The 19,402-nt window shown below is 40.1% G+C and overlaps 1 protein-coding gene across 1 annotated transcript; it reads right to left on the minus strand.

Moving 5' to 3' along the window:
• Positions 1 to 206: 206 nt before the first annotated feature.
• LOC122786538 (E3 ubiquitin-protein ligase RNF19A-like) lies at positions 207 to 19,115 on the minus strand. Its single transcript, XM_044052909.1, has 10 exons — positions 18,960 to 19,115; positions 10,762 to 11,634; positions 6,742 to 6,950; positions 6,434 to 6,578; positions 5,987 to 6,149; positions 5,174 to 5,288; positions 4,700 to 4,858; positions 3,700 to 3,919; positions 3,402 to 3,545; positions 207 to 3,260 (listed from the first exon to the last, which is right to left on the minus strand). The coding sequence occupies exons 2-10, from the start codon at positions 11,370 to 11,372 to the stop codon at positions 2,462 to 2,464; spliced, it is 2,565 nt and encodes an 854-aa protein (XP_043908844.1). The 5' UTR covers positions 11,373 to 11,634; positions 18,960 to 19,115; the 3' UTR covers positions 207 to 2,461.
• Between the last annotated feature and the right edge of the window lie 287 nt (positions 19,116 to 19,402).

Raw genomic sequence — 19,402 nt, forward strand, 5'->3', positions numbered from 1 at the left:
AATTATATTAGGTGATACAGATTTGGATGTAAATTAGTGCTCTTGTCATGATTGATACTGGAATTTGGGAAGATTAAATAGTCCGGTCTCCAAGGATAAGGAAGGTTATTGTTTCCTTAAAACACAAATGCTTAAACTGAGCTGTTTTATTGAGTGTTGTTCAATCACAACAATACATTTTCCACAATTATAAACAGACAAGAAGGCTTGATTGAGAAATTTATTGTTTAAAGATATGCATTAACATGCAAATTATAAAGCAAATTAAGAAATATAGATTTTCTCTCCAACCATCATAAACCAATTTTGCCCAAGTTAAAAAAAAACAAAAAACAAAGAAAAAGACCTGGCACTGGTCGTCAAATAATAATAATAATAATGATATTAATATAAAACTCACAGGATTATAGTTTGTTGGGCTAATCCTGCAAACTTTAATCATGTCACTTCTGCTACACTGGATGTACTTTTAGTTTCCCAGTGCACAGAGACTCATGATGCTAACTACTTTGGATAAAACGGGGGTTTATCATCAACACATGCTGAATGAACTCTAACATCTTTGAAACTTTGGCTACTTCAGAGAAACATCTTTCACATTATTGCTCCTATGAAAAAGGACTTTCACCCTAAAACACTTTGGTCACAAGTTTTAAAATAGAAGTTTTAATCTACCTACTGAACTGTAGGTGTGATTTCAAGGAAATCATTAAGGTCCCATCAAATGCTACAAGGAAGGTGAAACTCCACATCAGGATTCATGCACTTCAAACATTTTTTTTATGAGGCATAAAATTATTCACTTACGATTGTTGTGTTCATCCATTTGAAGACACACAGATTGAGAAAATAAACACAATACAAAGGATTTCCCCCTCCGAAAGGCACTGTGGGTCCAACAAATATAAAATCATTTGCATCAATCACTTGCAAGGATTTAAGGAACAACCTTTAACACAGTGTGGTTACATTACACCCAAAGCTGAGAATCAGAAAGAATAACATTTTGTTCATAACTAAGGGAGAATCAGAAAAAGGGGACATTAATACTGTACATTCACTACTGATTATTAAACCGCTGAAATATGCTCCAACACACAAGAGGAATTTTTCATTGCACCACGTTTAATTTGTACAACAACGTCGACGTATTTCCTTGATTGGACACATTAGCCCTTCTTATCGTGAAGCTAAGGTGTTTTTTACTGTATTGCAAATACATTGTTTGGACAGTAAATCCAGTTTTAAAGACAAGCCCTGTAACGTATACGTCATGCTACACTTCCAAGGAAAAAAGACCGAAATAAACTTTTTTGCATTTACAGGACCTGTCGTATTCCTCTCGTCATTAAATTATATACAAAAAAAAATAAAAATTAAAGAAAAACTTTAAAAGATAGAGCTTCTTGCCTTGGTGCAACCTTAAATACATTTTTAGCACAGCAGACAGGAGCTTAATAAACAATAAAAGTGAAGCGGGGCATAGTCTCCCGCCAGATTTAACTTAAGAGTCTGGACCCAACACTGGGCTTCAACATTATAACTATCTTTCCCAAAATGGAAAATAAAAATAAGCAAACGTAGCACAAAAATAACAGTCACATTTTAAACAAAAGCAATGATAATTACTTTACTTTATAGATGATTATGGAAAAATAAAATCTGCTGTGCTGACTGGTCCCACTTCGTTTCAGCTATTATTTGATTATGCAGTGGTGTTTGTTTCTGCTGGGCTTCTATAGCTCATAGTGGTGCATCACTGCAGCTCATCTCCACAGAGAGACTAACATGGTGGCAGCAAAGAGTTTGTTCCTTTAAAATAAAGGCTCTGTCTCCTCAGTAGCATGTTTTTTTTTTTTTTTAAATGTTGCATCTAATGGCAGCCGGTAGGCTGCTTTTTAAAACCAAGGGGACATTTAAAAACCTTTTTTGTTTCTTTGTTTAAAAATGCATACAAAGTTGTGAATCAAGTTTAGTGTTTGAAAATAAGATGCGATTTTTAGCCCAGCCTTAGCTCGAGTTTAGATTCAGAAAATCATTGAGTAGTACAGACCGAAAAGGTCAGACTTTGTAGATCATCATAATAGCAGGATTCAGCCTTCTGTAATTTTCTCATCATACCGATAACCTGCTCGACACTTGTCCACATGCGTTCAGCTCTACCTTCTTTAGATCTTGCTGCTCTGGCTTCAACAGCAGACGTCACAGATCTGCTCCTTGTGCCACTGAATTACAACATTGAACCACCTGCTTTGACTTTTCTGTGCTTCTACTCTCTTTATTAACAAATCGCTCTCCAACTTGAACCCCTTTGTTACTCTGCGGTCTCACATTCACGTAATATGCCTGCCTCCACAGCGGATAAAAATAAAATAAACATGACCAACCAGGTAAAGCAACTGCTTCAGTTAAGAGTGGAATTAGGTGATAAGGCCAACAGCAGGAGGACTGAAGTGTTGCTTCATATATCTGTTTGTATACAGTGCTTCCTCGTCAGGCTCACAGGCTCTACTGCAGCGTTACTGATGCTCTCTTTCACGCTCTTATCCTCCTCTGGCTTTGAATCTACCACTTCACCTACATTCTCCTCACTGATGTACAGAAACATGCCACTACTTCCCTCTATAGGCGAAGCGGGTGGAGATGCAGACAGCAGATGCTGGGTGAAGGCCACATGGCTACTCCGTGATAGATTATGCTCCAGGCGGTCATTTTCAACCTCAGGCATGGGTGTGACGATGATGTCGTTGAAGGCGGTTGCTGCACGATGACTGAGGGAGTCCATCGGGGCGGAGCAGGGCGGATGAGCTGGTCTTGAGGTTTCAGGGTCGGAGCAGCTCAGCTCTGAGGAGATGTGGCTGCAGTGGGAGTCGGCCACAGAGGGCAGGCTGCCGCTCAGGGACGGTGAATCAAACTCAGAGGAGTTTGTGCTGCGCTGCTCCAGGAGCTGAGTATCCATATCTCCTTGTGTTTCATTCACTTTTGTTTCAACTTTGCAGCCACTAGCTGTTTTCCAAAGCTTTCCTTTGCTCTTTTTGCCACTCGAGGGGGAGGATTGCTTTGACCAGGAAGATGAGGGGCAGCCATGACTGTCATGTTGCATACAGCTACAGTTAGACGGGCATGAGCCACCGCTGGCTCCTTTAAGGCCAGCAGTGCTGCTGCTACAGCTCGCTTCATCCAGGCTGCTACTGACACTGGAGTGTCTCACCTTCTCCTGTTTGGACTCGACATCTGCCTGAACCTCCAGACTGTTGTCTCTGCAAAATAACAAGTAATGAATTTAACAAAAGCATGGACATGTGTAATTACATACATTTTTACACACATACTGTTAATTGCAAAACAATCATGTCATACATTTTTACTGCTTGTAGGATGAGTATGTTGTGACTGTTTACCTTTCCAGAGGCATGTAGGCACTGAGGATGGATCCTGCCATAGCTTTCGTACTTGCGTTGTCACTGACTGTCCCGAGACTGACAGTGGCCGACTCTCCACTCAGACTGCAGCGCTCCTTCTGGACATCGGCCTGCACTTCCATCCTGGATGAAATGAACAGTTGTTAGAATGTAACCATGATAACATATCAAATATCAACAAAAGCATGGAGTTATGCTGCTCCTAAACAGAGTGACAGACAAACCTGGCTGAAAACATAGTGACGAGAACTGAGCAGAAACTATCAGGTCAAGTTACCTGTTGTAGCAGCTGCCTGACAGGCTGCCGGTGATGCTGGTTCCGGCAAGGGCTGTGGTGCTGGCGTTGTCACTCATATTGTCCCTCTGAGTGGACGACATGCCACAACGCTCCATGTGGCTCCCGCTGACACTGAGACTCAGGCCCGTCAGACCACCGACACTTGCGCCATCGCCTAGGCTGGGATTGTTAAGCCGTGTTTCTGCTACAGACGTCGTGTCTATGGAGACAGGAGGCAACAGGGATTTTATTTTTGAAATAACGTCACAGTTGAAACCCAAAGCCCTCATGAAAACCCTGAGTTCATCTCTTTGACTTCTACAAACAACTTCACTGACTCCCCCCCCCCGTAAACATATTACGTATTGTGAAGCGAACATGTTGACATGTTCTAAGGTGTTAACAAAAGCCACTCTGTCTCACACCTTATGTTCCTGGAAAGGCCAGATTCCCCACTGTCACATGGAGTCACAAATAACATTCCATGTTGACAGAGGGTGCGAGACACAGTCTCTTCCCTTCAGAACCTCCCTGACAAGCAAGACAACTTCACTCAACAGTCAGGCTGACAGTGACAAACAACCCCGAATGTGCACCAGACATTTCACACCATCATACAACTCACACACTTATCCAAGTCTCCTGTCAAATGTTGTGTTATTTCATGGGCTATGAATAATTTGCAGTGTACACACAACAGGTGCCAAGAGTTTCACATGTAACTCAACATGCCAAGCAGGGTTGGCAAATCAGTGCAAACACATACCAAACCTCTTGTGCCATGGTTGTTACAAATTGCAGGTGTATTCCAGATTCTCTGGTTTTATGTTACACATTGATGAAAAGGTTAAGTGTACAATAACACTCGCAAAATAAGCAAATAATACTAACGTTCCTGTGTGGTAATACCCTTTCACATCATTGTATCACATTTGAAAAAACACCGTTTTTGTCTATGAAAATGCAGGATTCTTTATTTTCCAATTTCAGTTCCACTTACCTGTGGCTGCAGCCCCACTGCCTATGTTGTCATTTTCATCATCGAATTCTATTCGCACCCCTTTGCCGTTGCCAGCTGACACTCCACAGCCACCGCTCCGGCACAGTGAAATTGGGACGACTCCATAGACATAAGCCAGCATGATGGGAACACCGATGCCTAAACAACACAATGTAAACACACACTTAGAAACACATTGTGGGTCAGGGGTAAATGCCAAACACGACGTATAACAAATTCTTCTCCAAAAGCAAAAAAGTAGCAGAACATCTCTGTTGACATGAAGTGTGACGAATGCTTTGGGACACTTTTCAAACCTCATATGATGCTGGAACACATGCTTCGCGTTCTACTAACGACCCGCAGAGAAAACAAAACCTTGTGAATAATTCAAATGTAGTTAAGGAACAGATGGTGCCACGGAGAAAGACAAGAAGGAAAAAAACAAAAAAACAAAAAACAGCTCCTACTTACCAACAGTGACCGCAGCAACCACAGGCGACACGATCACAGACAGTGTCACACCACCAGCTATGACCAAGTTCCTCTTGTGTTTAGAGATGTCCTTGCCCTCGTAGCGGTTATGGATCTGAGGGACAAAATGTGGTCTTTTATCTTTAGAGATTAAATCACAATATGAGCAGATGTGACTATGAAACTACAAACAATCCAGTCTGTCTATTACACATTGTAAAAGTGATTGAATCAATAAAATGGATTAAGTCTACTGATTACAACTGAGGTAGTTCTAAATCTTCCTGCATCTTCCTGCACGGAAATGTTAGGCCTACAATATATGCTACAGTTGATAGTGGATACACATAAAATGTCACAATGTCAGAAATATAACAGATAATTTACACGCCATGGCTTTGTTTTATTCCTTATAAATATTCCTTATAAATCTATCGTACATATTTTACAGCAACTTTAATAATAAAACACAGGAAAATTAAAAACACATATTTATTTCTGTTTAATAACCTTTCACTGCCCACCTGCAGCACTGTCAAAGACCACTAGGGGGTGTGACCCACACTTTGGGAATCACTGGTCCAACTTAACGTTTCCAAATAAATAATAAAACAAGAATATGAGGTTCTATGTATAACAGACACATTCTTCTGCTTCAACATTGTAATTTTGACAAGCACTTGACAAGCACTTTTCACATTTAGTTTAGATAATTTCATAAATGTCTGGTCACAATCACTTTATGTTTCCCTTTGTCTGAATAAATAGTTAGTTATCCATAATATTACTCAGCTTCCTGGTGGTAGCACTCACCTTTCTTCCCACGTAGACTGGAATACCAATTATCATTGCGGGGATGGCGATGCCTGCGATGAGGGCGATGCCCACAGGGGCTCCCACCAGTGTGCCAAGTTGCCAGAGAATCTTCTTCTTTCTGCTCCAGGGCTTCTTACCCCAGAAGGTGCAGCCTGACGGACTGAGAGGAAAATGTGTGTGTGAGCAAATGCTTGATATTAGTGTTAATGAAACAAAAATGTGCTAAAACAAAAGCAAAACAAAACACTTCCCAGTTAAAAGCCGTGGAAATGGCTGGTAAGAGGCATCTGCATTTAGATTATTGTGTTAAAATACTATTTTCAAAGTCAATCGTAGACTTTGACACTCAAAGAAGACGTAAATACACATACAAAACTGCTCCTCTGCACTACTATTCTTTTCTCCATTTTTGATCTTGGGTTAAATTTTTCTTGTTTGTCTCACCTCAGATAGTGCAGGTCAGAGATCTCCTTCATGCAGAGCCAGCAGAACTCACAGCCACAGACAGCACAAGTCATGTGATTACAGCTCCCATCGTTCATCTTAATGATGTAGGCCGAGCACCGAGGACATGGCTTGATGTCATCACCTAGTGAGTCAGAGAAGCCTTTTAAGTGAAATCATCTGCACATATGGTGTGTGGTAGGTATGTTGGTACACTGTGAGTATTTTTTCACGTCTTCAATAGCGTAAAAACTGGGATAATTAGCCTATGGGCATCAGCATTAAGGCTTTAGTTAGTAATTAATTACCTGCGGCTCCACTCTCTTGGCTGTAACTGAGGGAGGAGGACCTGAAGCTCCGCAGCTGGAGGTTCTGGGCCCTTTGTTGTCGTGCTGTGTCACACGTCTGGTTGGGATGCCACAGCTGTTTGCAGTGGTAGCAGAACTCTGTCCCACAGCCGTCACGTCCACATGTGATCTTTGGGCAGCTGGCGCAGCCGAATGCAATGACTGCATAACTGAGAGAGAAATAAAACAGAGACAAACTGGTTTTAGTAGTTGCTGGTGAGAGTGCATGGGTGCACTAGGGGTCAGCACAACTAAGAGTATACGGAAAATTAAAATGGGTGGTGGGTAAAATGTGTAAATACATAATTTCACGGTATATATTCATGCTGTTTCCATCTCCAGGAATGTGTCTATTACATAAACACAAGAAATTAGATGTTAGACTTTCCACCAAAGAGCTCTGTTACAATTATAAATCAATACTGGAACAATCAGTTCTGCCAGCTGCTGCATGTCACAATGGTGTCCCTCATCAATCATTACAGTCAGTTTAAGCAATATTATTGTACACCAATCGCAGGACAGGGTTTATTCCGACAACGGTTTTATTATTAAGTAGGAAAATCTAACTGTTAATCAACAAAAACAGCAATTTATTGTTACAAATGTTCTTAATTATAACTCAACACAATTAGTGATTCCAATAAGCAATCCTATTTTTAGTAGTGAATGTGGCTCCTGTTTATATTTTGTTGCTCCTCACATACTTGAGTCCCGCTTACACCATTGAAAGGACTGTAGAGAACCTGAGAAGCCATTAATCAAATATGTATGACAACCTTGACTAAACCCTGAGATTCATGCTCCCATAGCAGGGTTATTATGGGAACGTGCAATAAGACAAAAAACAAACAGCAACTAACAAATCACCTGGACGATTGGATCTACAGTGGAACTTCCTTCTATGCATAAGCATGAATGCCTGGTGTGAGAGTCTGTATGAATGACTCAGTTGAACCACTCAAAATCTACATAAATCCAGATAAATTCAGAAGTTAATTAATTTTCTATAGCAGGGCAGGGGTGTTCAATGAGCTCAGCACAAACTCCACGGAAAAGAAGACAAGTCAGCAGCAGTGATGATGACATCAGCTCACACACACGCATACCTATTCTTCACAGGACACTGTATTGACTTCCATTGAGTTAGACAGCATAAACAAAGCCTTATATCTAACCTTAACCATAACTAGTAAATAACTATTATATAACTATCCAAACCTTAACCTAACCACAGTTCATATCATAGCCCTAACCTTAAACAGTTATTCAGAAATTAGATTTTGCCATATTAGGACCAGGTCTTGGTCTCTGTGAGGACTACCAGTCTAATATATGTAACATAGCTGACTAAGTGGGCCACACGAGAAGACCCGGGTTGGAATAAAGGCCTTTCTGCATGGAGTTTGCATGTTCTCCCCGTGTGTGCGTGGGTTCTCTCCGGGTTCTCCGGCTTCCTCCCACAGTCCAAAAACATGCAATGTGGGGATTAGGTAAATTGGACACCCTAAATTGACCATAGGAGTGAGTGTGAGAGTGAATGGTTGTTTGTCTCTATCTGTGTGTGGCCCTGAGATGGACTGGCGAACTGTCCAGGGTGTACCCCGCCTATAGCCCGATGTAGCTGAGATTGGCACAGCACCCCCCGCGACCCTCTGGTGGAGGATAAAGCGGTTAGATGATGACTGACTGACACAGACACACACACGCAAACACATTAAGTATTCAATCAAATAGAAACGAGTTCAACTACAAGAAAACTTGTAGAACCCTTAAATCCACGTCAGCCCAAATCATACTACATTCAACATCTATGGGAACGACCTGAAAAATACAGTGTGTTCAAACTTGAGCGCTACTCAAGAAGACTGGGCCGCACTACCTGTTGACAGATGCAGAAGAATCACTGGCTATTACAGAGGTTGTGCAAAATTTAATTCAGGGTCCATGCCATTCCCGTTTATTTTATATAATATTTACAATATTTAGTTGAATCAAATATTGAAAGCCAAGCCTGGATTTATGATTTATGCTGAAGAGGATTGTTAAATACAGAGTAGAACAACAAATCCCAATAACTTGTGTGCAATTACACAGGAATCAACAGTGAGAGCATTAAATAGTAGAGAGTGGCAGTGAGCCAGAACTGAACTGTTGGGAGGAACAGAGCAAGAGGAGCTGGACCAAGCTCATGAAAGAGTCATTATTCTGACAGACAGGGTCAGCAGTGTTGGTGAAACAAAGCCATGAGAGAAGAGTGAAGGGTGAAAACAGCAATCACTCAAAACTTAATTAATGGGAACATGGACTACAGAGCCCAAACTCTATTAATACACATTTAGTTTTCTTTAAAAGGGAGACTTAATATGCTTTTTTTTTTAAATTTTCTTTAGTGCATTATACAGGCTTTTTGTGTATGTAAAACTTATGCCATGTGAAAAAGCACAGTGGGCTCTCTGTCTCTCAAAATTCTACTGAAAAATGGCTAGACTGTTAATAACATAACTTTGTGACAAAAAACATGATGTAACAGATGTGTGACAAACACACAGACAAGCACATCACCCCATGGTATCACTATGTTGAGGTGACGCTGTGTTATTAAATGCGAGGGCAAGGTATCTCTATAATTGCTGCCAAATGACAACAACAATTAAAGTTGAAGAGCCAGTGGTGAAAACACATTTTAACATGTTCCTCAACAATACATCACAAACTTCCTGTTTCAATGAGAGGATGAAAACAAACACTGCAGCAATATCCAGTGCAGATAAACGAAAATGTTCTCTGATCATTTGAATGAGGACAGCACTTAAGGTCATTGCAACATATGAAGCAGGGTGACCTACCAAGCAGGGAAAAGTAATGTTTGCCTGTGAGCAATCTGTTGAATGCCTATCAGCACCAAACATACTCAACCCTGATCTGACCCTCACATACACTATCACCTCCATGTGAAAGACAGAAACCAGAAACACTTATGGTGCTTTTTCAACATACAGTTCTAGCACTACTCGGCTCGGCTTGACTCTTTGGTAGCCAATACTAAAATGTGACATCAACAGACTGCCGACCACTGGAGTCATGAGCATGACGTCTAACACAAGAATCAAACCCGCCATTGTAAAAAATAAACAGCAAGAGCCTTACAGTGAGTATACATAGCTGTTTTTTACATAGCCACTTTCTGTGTGACAAAAAGCCACAGACCGAGCAGCTTTACACCATCGCCTTGTCCTGCATTGTTTGTGTAGCTGCAAGTTGATTTACATCATTTTTGTTTTTTAATCCATCTTTACTTTTTTATGCATTATTATGATTATGATTAACAATAATAACCATGATACTAATAATAATTAATAGTACTTGTTTAAGTACTATGTTTGAGCACTGTTAAATATACTCATTTATTTTAAGATGTGTATATCAACTACAGCCTCTGACATCACAAAAATGACAGATGCAGTGTGATGACACATCATCACTCACATCTACTTTTTTTGTCTGACTCGTCAGGCCTAGGGAATAAACAGGTCTTACAGCTGCAGGTTATTTATAACACAGAATAGATGCAAAAGCTGGGGTGAACTTCAAAAAGACAGATTGAAGCCTTTGATTTTCCTTGATGTAGCTGCAGACTGGGTTTTTTTCTGGGACTCGCATTGATTATGACAGAAGAGAACATCAAGCACATCTTAGGTAACTGACAGAGAAGTGATGAAATTTGACGTCTTTGTGGAAGTAATTTCAGACCTGAAACGATTTTTAACTGACTGGCTGAAATAGATTAATATACTTATTTGACTGCTAAAGTTTGTCAAGTAGACTAAATGCCTTTTTAAGTCATCATGTCAGCGTGAACTACTAAGGCCATATATAAAAATCCAGAAAGCTTTCACCTTGATTCATGTGGTCTTTTATTTTTATGTAAAGAGTGGGTAGCAGTTTATTTATATATAGTCCTGAAGCTGTATTTCTTACCCACAATCTGGGGCAGGACACCAGCGGCAGTCAGGTTCAGCCACCAGCCACCGCCTCAGCATAAACTCCTCATACTTTTCCATGAGTGCTCGGTCCCCCAGGATCATCCGGATGTCATGTGGGTTAAAGCGCTCTGAACACTCTGGGCAGCTGATGTTGACACGAGACTCGGAGATCTCGATGCGGAGATACTGTCGAAGGCAATCTCCGCAGGAGCGGTGGTGACAGGTCATGATGTCTGGGAAGCAGTCACGTGCATGGCGCATTAAACACAAAGGGCACTCCAGGAACTCTGATGAAGACCCTGACACTGATGAAGATGACACTAAGCCTGGTGCTGAGTGGGCAGAGGTTTTATCTTGGAAAGTTTCTGTCTGTCCAGTTTCGGGGGTGGCGATGCCTTCCAAGCCAGCTCCAGCCTGCAGAGGCCTGGATTTGCGTTTGGGGTCACGGTCGGGTCGGCACCGCCGACCAAACAGTGAGTGGAGGGACAGACGGCGCCTTTTGGGGTTCTTTCTAACTGAAGGGAGGCTGACAGTAGAGGCAGCGGAGTGAAGATCTCGCTCTGAGCCTGTGCTGCCATGATGTTGCTGGTGCAGGCTGCTCATCATGCTAGAGGGGGCGCTGCTGGTGACTAACAGAAGTTAAAACATCAGGAGACAAAATGAGGGAAAGCAGAGGGGAAGGTGGGAGGACTGGGGTATAAGGGAATGGGTGAACAGGGGAGGGAGCTAAGCTACTGGTAGCTATGACATAGTGGCTTATGGCTGATATGGGATGTTTCTTGAAGTCAGCTGTGTGGTCTGTCCTGGGTTTGAATCACAGTGATGAAGGGGTTTTGTTGAGGCAGAGATATGCTCATTCACAGGACACCTGAAAGAAACACATGAAAAACAACATAAAAGACTAGCCACAGCTGAATGCATTCATTACATGTCCAGCAGTAACAACTGCTGTACTGTAAAAACAAACAATCTACTCTGGATATGACAGTGAAGATAAGAAAAAAATAATTGTGGGATGCTTCAGTGGTTTGTGTGAAGAAAAGACCATCCTTTTGATAATTACTCATTTTCTGGCAGACTGCAGACATTTTTTTTCCAGGCGTGTCTTCTGTTTGCTTAGTCTGCTTACATAAACAATTGCATGCTTTCCCAAGAGTATGCATTAGTCAAGTGTAGGCAAAACAAAATAAAATCTGGTGTTTTTCCACCAAAGATTTCAGATGAGGCCAAAGCTGTGTAGCCACACCTAGCAGGGGGTGCTCCCACATGTTCATATATTAGTGTGAACAACTTAAGGATAACATCTGTGAGGAAACTGGAAACTCAAGAGATAAAATTCTTAAAAAAAAAAAAAAGATTGCTGAAGTCACACTACAAATCAAAAAGGAACACAATGAAACAACATTCCGCATCTAAATATAATTTGTTTAATTCTTCAGTAGAATTACTAGCCAGTCTCAGTAGCTAATAACACAAATGAACTGTGGCGAGTTTTTGTGGATGTTTTAAAAACCCCTAAAGCTCATACTTTATAGGGCAAAAAGAGAGATTCCAGATGCAGAGGAAACAAACATGCTGGACACATGACGACTTCAACGGGTGACACAGACTCAGCTGAGAAATGTTAATCCAACCCAAACACAGAATACGTGTTTAAAAATCAATGGCCGGATTAAGCCATACAATAACAAAGTGCCTCTGTACACAAGGAAATGTCAGTGGGAACATTTAGATGCTGACTGTACTTCCTCCTCCATGTCATCCAAAACTATACATAGGATTTATTCTCCAATGAAATGCATCCTTTTCAATTTGACCACATGTTTACATCAACCAGAAATATGCACCCAAGCATATCAACAATGCCCACATTCACAAGTGTCCTGGGATGTGCGTCCAGGCTCTAACCTGCACTATGAGTAAATTTATACTCTGATCTTGCATCTTGTATGAGCAGTTAGTCTCCTCAGAGTTGTATTGCAAGTGGTAGCTCAATGTGCATTTGAGAGGTCTTGTAAACAGCAATCCATCTGAACAGACAGATTTGAGATAAGGTCTAAATATAACACCCTGCCTCTGCTACATACAATAATCTACATTTTGCAAGAAATTAATAGAATTAATAGTGTGTGAAGTTTACCATCCCAGAAAATATTTGTTTTCAAACTAAACTCTATTGATAACATGGAGTGTCCCTGTACAATAGCAAGAAAAAAGTACCCACTGACATTATCTGGCTTCTGCTTGATATATTCCAGAAATATATACTGATTTTCAGAACTCTCGTCTCATATACTTATCTTCAACACATGTGTCTTCAGTGAGTGTGTAACAAAAAAAAAGATGTGGTCTTGTTGCTCAATGTATAGTCAACTGTGTACTAGGGACAAATGAGTTGGAAAAATAATAAACATACAATAGGTGGATCTTCCTGATGTGCAGAAACATTTTGAAGAACTCAGTTCCTATATTGGTTTACACCAGAGGAATCAGGGTCTTAATCAATTTCCCCAAAACGAAACCCTGGAATCGAGAGGTACTTCTTTCTGAAGGTTCATAAACATTCTGTCTCTAACATTCACTAAAAGGCACTAGGGATTACTCTTCACACTATTATACATTATACAATTTAAATGACTCAACCCTGCACACACTTTGTTTTGCTTGTAGATTTACCAATGAAAATGGGGGAAAGGGGAGCAAGAAATCTTATGACCGGTAAGGTTTTGTTATCCATTCACACACAAATTATGTAAAAGGCAATTGCTGCATTTTTATTGCAGCAATTGTTATCCCCAAAAAAGCATCTTAATAGTCTCACAGCTTTGACTTTGAAACACAAATCACCAGAGGAACTTTACCCCTGGGAAATTCAATGGCTGTTATTTCTCAGGAAATTAAAGTTCCTGGATCTGTTAGTGGGAAACCCCTACTAATGCCAGTGGACCGGCAATGCTCATTTTGGAGATAACAGGCCATTAAACCAGTACAAACAACAGTCTATAACATGGAGTTTCCATTTATCGGGTGTGATCATTTTTAGAAGATGACTTCAAAAACTACTCTGGAGTATCCTGGCTCTGTGCTATCATGGATCAAAAGAACAAGAATATGCTTTCCACTGCTGAGGCATGAAGCAATGTCCTACTCCTAACACTATAATTCCACATCATAACAAAGCATTATGTACTGGGTCAACCCATCAAACCATGAGTGCAAGAGGAAACTTTAACAAGACAGAGCAGAAATTCCAAGCAACCCACTAGCCAATGTGAAATTACACTCCTGACGACTAATTAAATAGGAAAAGCCTGCCTTGGCACTGTACTGAGTGAGTGGGACTTTCCATGTGACTGTGGCCACTCACATACTGGTATGTCGTCCCAGTTACTGAGACAACCCCAGGGCAGGAAGCGTACTGCTGCAGAATAAATGCTTTCAACCTTCTGTCAACTGCAGTCAAAAAAAAGAGACTTGCATTTGCATCATTTGATGTTATTATCATGATTACCGTAGCAATATGATTTAAAATCAGTGGTTTTTGTACTGGAAAAAGTTCAATGCAAGTTCACAGAGTTACTTTTTTTTGGGAAGTCACACTATAATCAATGTGTCAAGATGGACTGGGAAAAAATAGCAACAAAATGTGTCACTTGGGGTAATGGTTTCTGTGGTAATGGTTTTAACAAGAAAAGCCCTACAAACCACAGGGCAATAACATATTGGCACCTGCACTGCAATAAACCAAATGAATCCAGGTTTCCATTGCCTGTGATTTCACAAACAGACAATTAGCTTCTCAACCAAACTGCAATTTGGCTAAATGTTACAGAACTATGACAGCACTGAGGCATGTCTGACCCAGATTTGCAAGCACAATTAATACATTTTTAGAGGATTAATAAGCTATGAAAAGAACATGGCCCCTCTAAAAAAATTGAATATGACTTGAATATTATGAATATGAATATTCATGTTAGCTGTGTTACACAGCCGCACAGCTGCAGCCTAAATACATTTTATTAGATTAGGTTGATCAGACCATACCTTGGGTTACTTGTATGAACTTGATTTACTTGCAAGCAAGAATGAGTATATGGGAGTCCAACTTACTGCCTTGATATGCTTTATAAATTATAGGTTGGCTTGTAATGATTATAGAGGCATACATTGACATTAAAGAAGTACTGGAAATAATACACTGGCCAATAGGAAGTACTAGTGGACTATAACTAAAACATTTCCCCTATTAATTGGGAACAGTGATACTTGTAGTATTGTGTTGCTGCTGTCTGAATTTAGGTTAAAGTGTAAATTATTTTGCTCTCCATGCAAACTCTTACTCTCAAATAAATTAAACACACAAGGACCAGCTTCCCACGACTGGAGACAAGTTGCTGAATGTGTTCTTCTGTAAAGTGTTCATCACGTACACTAATTTCCGGTGACATTCCAGCTGGAGGACCAACTTCCTGACTATGACAATGCATTCAGTTATTACATTATAATACATGAAACAACCCACAGACAGGACCCTGAACCATACATTTTTCACACAACTTTTATGTTTATTTGTGTTTGTTAATCCAGCCTTAAGTACCATTCCTATGAATAATATTCACATTGGGGGAAAAGTTATGAAGTTATTGTTAGACCGTTCAGTACTCGTCGGACAAAGGCCAACTTTCTGTCAGCCAAACATCAAAACAAATGAGTCGCTTAATGAATCTCTATTTAGTCTACTTTCTGTTAGCCAAAGTATAATAATAATGTTGGATGTTTAACAGAGAGTGAGGACAGGAGGGACTGTAATGGATGCCTCTGAGGCTGCTTTTGGGCACTATTTACTAAACAGTCTGATTGAGAACCATGAGGGGAGGGTACTTTTCCACTGTATCTGGTACACTGTGATCAGGCGACAGTTTTATTCAAATGTCAGCGTCGCTAAAAGTAAGGATGCGTTGAGGGATGCAATGACAATGTGGCTATATTTTTCCAGTAGAAAAAAGTTGTTGTTTTTTCTAAAAAAGCAATTGGCACATGAGGTGCAAAAAGGGAAAAAAAAAAGTTCCAATGACTCCTCTTTGAGTAAGGAAGATCAAATACAGATACTATTTGCCCGTAACGAAGGAATATATACATATATATAAATATATACACACACACACACACACACACACACAACACAGAGGGGTTTAGATGAAGATCATAAAGGAAATAATGATCATCGCTGATGATTTATTCTGAGTCTAAAGGTTGTTTTGAAATCAGCAAGATGCAACAGCAGCAGGCAGTAATGCATGCAATAATGTTATGAAGATTTGCTGTTATTTTAATAATATTCCTGTATTGAAAGGTATTTCTGGGTCACTAAGTCATCTCAGAGTGAAGACAGGTTAATTGTGCTCCAATTGGAATCAAATGTTCTGCACCACCAATGAGTTCATGCTTTCTTCCAGAGACTTAAACAAGATGAAGAATGTCCAGGCCAAATGCACAGGGAGTCACAATAATGGCTGGATTCTCAAGCAAATATTGACTGACTTCTGGAATGATCTAGCAAAAGAGGTGCTGCTTTCCTCAGAATATCTGGTATTCAACTGGTGGTCCACTAGGGTTATCTACGGTACATTATCAACGTTTCATAGGGTCCAAGCAACCACTGACTATATAACTAACTATTCAATCAATCATGCATTTAATCTGGTGCTACATAGATGCTAAATTTAAATTGACCAGATGTGTTTTTTCTTGTAAAATGCCAAGAATGGAAACAAGTTTATCACTGATTACTTTTCCACACATGACGTCCCTGCGGTGCATCCTTATAGCTACCGATCTATGACTGAACCATGCAGGTAACAAACAATTCATGCAGAATAGTGTCTGCTTGTTGCAAACTCTACTAGTTATTGTCTATTATATATATGTCTGCTGCATTTACACTGCAGGTCTTGATGCCAGAGACATGCTGCTGTTTGACGACTTGTTAACAATGTCTTTCAAAATCTGAAATCTGCATTTACCCCAGTTAGACTTGAGAAGTTCAGTAGCAAAACCCACCCTGTGGGTTACAGGCATAGTGTCCACATGTGATCAGGGATAGTATCCACATGTGTTTGCATCTCTATGTGCATGGCATTGACACTGGAATATCTGATCTGATTCATATCGGCTTTATTTCCACATATGAATGAGGCCTGGAACCAATCTGCTGATAACCGAACCCATGTGCTTTTGGACTGTTTACACCTTCTTGGGTCATATCCAATGTGTGCCACATGGGAGGAAAAGATCAGAATTTGGTCACATGCACCATGCAGTGTAAATGCAGCCGTAGTCCCTCCCTTCAGTGTTCTAGTTCCACAAGAGGCTGTACTGTCTCACTTTTTTACAGTCAAAAATTACATTATAGTGTATTTGTCCCTAGTGCACAATTTCTGTATCTTATTGAAAACGCCAACATCTAGAATCATCCCTTGCTTATTGATTATTATTATTATTGACATGCAAAAGTGCAAATGTTTGCTTGGATTCAGAGCATACACGTCTTGTGTGTTTGTATCACAGATGGCTATCCGGCTGTCAGCCAGTGACACAATGACATCAATGATGGAGGGATGTTGGATCCTGGATTATACAGATACAGCTTAATATGAAAGATTTAGGATAACATCAAAAACATGTCTGCTGGTATATTGAATTGACACAACAACATGAATTCCCCTTAGTGGAATCCTGAAATACTTTTCGACAAAAGAGCACAATCCATCACTCATTCCACAATCTCATTTTAATCAGAACTGTGACTTTGTAACAGTGACTGTGTATCTACTGGCTGAGCAGAAAATAATTATTGCTATTAAGTATGAAACAAGTCCCCCTAACAACTGCTGTGGGTGGTGAAGGTGATCCAATTAAATAAAATCACCGTGGTCTGAAAAGTAAGGTGCTCATATGCAGGTATGGGTATGGCAGTAAGTGTGAGACTGATATTATTTCACTGAAAAGTAATAAGCAAAACACTGTGATTCATTGACAGAAAACTCCAATGACAATGACTTGGATTATTTTGCCATAAAAGTTACACAGTACAGATGGACTGTGTCTGATTGATATGATATCTACCTGGTAAAACATTGTGGACAACGCTGTGAAATGACAACAGAAAAAAACAAAACATTGTTGGTGATCATTTCCACTCACTAACTCATACTATGGCAAATTATTTTTAAATAAAATTATCTTATCAATGAAGTTAAATGGCGCTTACTGTCAAAATATAGGCTGAAACATTACCTATCTGTTAATGTACAATATTGGGTTACTTTTTTAAAGAGATACTATTGCTGTTATGACAAATATGGCAAATGAAACAAACCGAAAATGAGAAATAATTCGCTCCTTCTCTTGTTTCCCTTTGAGTAATATTAACCTATTTAGGAGGCCAAAAACACACATATAATGTACTTGAGAAGAAGCTGTAATGACTAAGTGCAAATATTATCTGTAAGCAACTATAACCTCTCTCTATTTACAAACAACAAAGTAGGAGACTTCTTGTGTAAATGTTACTTAAGTTAATTGGATTTTGTGAACCCTAAACCTTGATTGTAAACGACCACACAATCTACAAAACAACAAACCCAAGAATTACTTATTTAACGCGTAAAGACAAAATTAAAATAATTCATGAGAGGAAAGTAGAGCATGGACTGGAAAATGGAAAATGAAAGTGCTATCCACTGTTTCTGTTTCAACATATTTACAACTTGCTAAATGACACCGCACTTAATTTGATGCTCGACACAGTTTAACATCGGATGTGTTTACCTGGCTGACCTTTCTTGACTTACTGGCAAACGAAATCAGATTTGACTAGCAGGAAGCTAGCGACTAACTTTGACAATCCCGAGACTTGCTGAGCAGCTTAGTTGTGTTATTATCCCGTCGAGTTCAAAGTTAAATCGGCAACACCGTTCGTCTAAGTCCACCTTCGCTGCCATGCCTAAGTATTCGATGTCCAAAACAAAACATTTCTGCCGTTCTTGAGTTTAACACGAATTTACAAGCTAACAAGGCTAAAAACCGCTAGCCTCTCGTCAGCCCGTCAAAGGAAGTTCTGATCTGTTCCATATTAACCAAACGAGGGCTACTTCCGAACATAAATGTCGTTCTTTAACAGGCTCTCACCTTCACTTAGGGACTTGGCGTTTACTTTACTTCACCACAGATGGATACACCGCCGTGTCCATTTCTTAGTCAGTCGTCAGTCGAAAATGTTCGGTACGGAACTTCGCAGGACAGCCTGGGTGCATTTCCCCGACTGACTCTCGTCTGTTGTTGTTAAGTCAGAAAACCATTACATTAAACATTCCCTTTCCGGTTGGGTTTCCACAATAAAACTCATCCATCTGTTCCTTCTTCGTTTTCCGGCAGAAGAAGCGTGGCTTTAGTGCTTTGCCGCCCCCTACCTGTGACAGAACGTCATTGCTACATTTACCAGAGGAGAAGTCCAGTATCAGATTCCTCTCAGTCATGAAGGGGCTTTTAAAATTGAGAAGGTTTATTCTACATAATATCTAATAATAATCTAATTAATTTGACCATGGATAATCATTTGAATGGATAAATAA

Source organism: Solea senegalensis, linkage group LG20, assembly GCF_019176455.1.
Source record: "Solea senegalensis isolate Sse05_10M linkage group LG20, IFAPA_SoseM_1, whole genome shotgun sequence".
Taxonomy (NCBI): Eukaryota; Metazoa; Chordata; class Actinopteri; order Pleuronectiformes; family Soleidae; genus Solea; species Solea senegalensis.

What these genes read in the sequence shown, in the direction of transcription:
- LOC122786538 (XM_044052909.1), bottom strand. Translation starts at nt 11,372, where the DNA reads ATGATGAGCAGCCTGCACCAGCAACATCATGGCAGCACAGGCTCAGAG. An exon ending in TCTGACCTGCACTATCTGAG is followed by an intron (nt 6,150 to 6,433) that starts GTGAGACAAACA and finishes TTTTCCTCTCAG; the next exon opens with TCCGTCAGGCTGCACCTTCT. An exon ending in TCAGGCAGCTGCTACAACAG is followed by an intron (nt 3,546 to 3,699) that starts GTAACTTGACCT and finishes CATTTCATCCAG; the next exon opens with GATGGAAGTGCAGGCCGATG.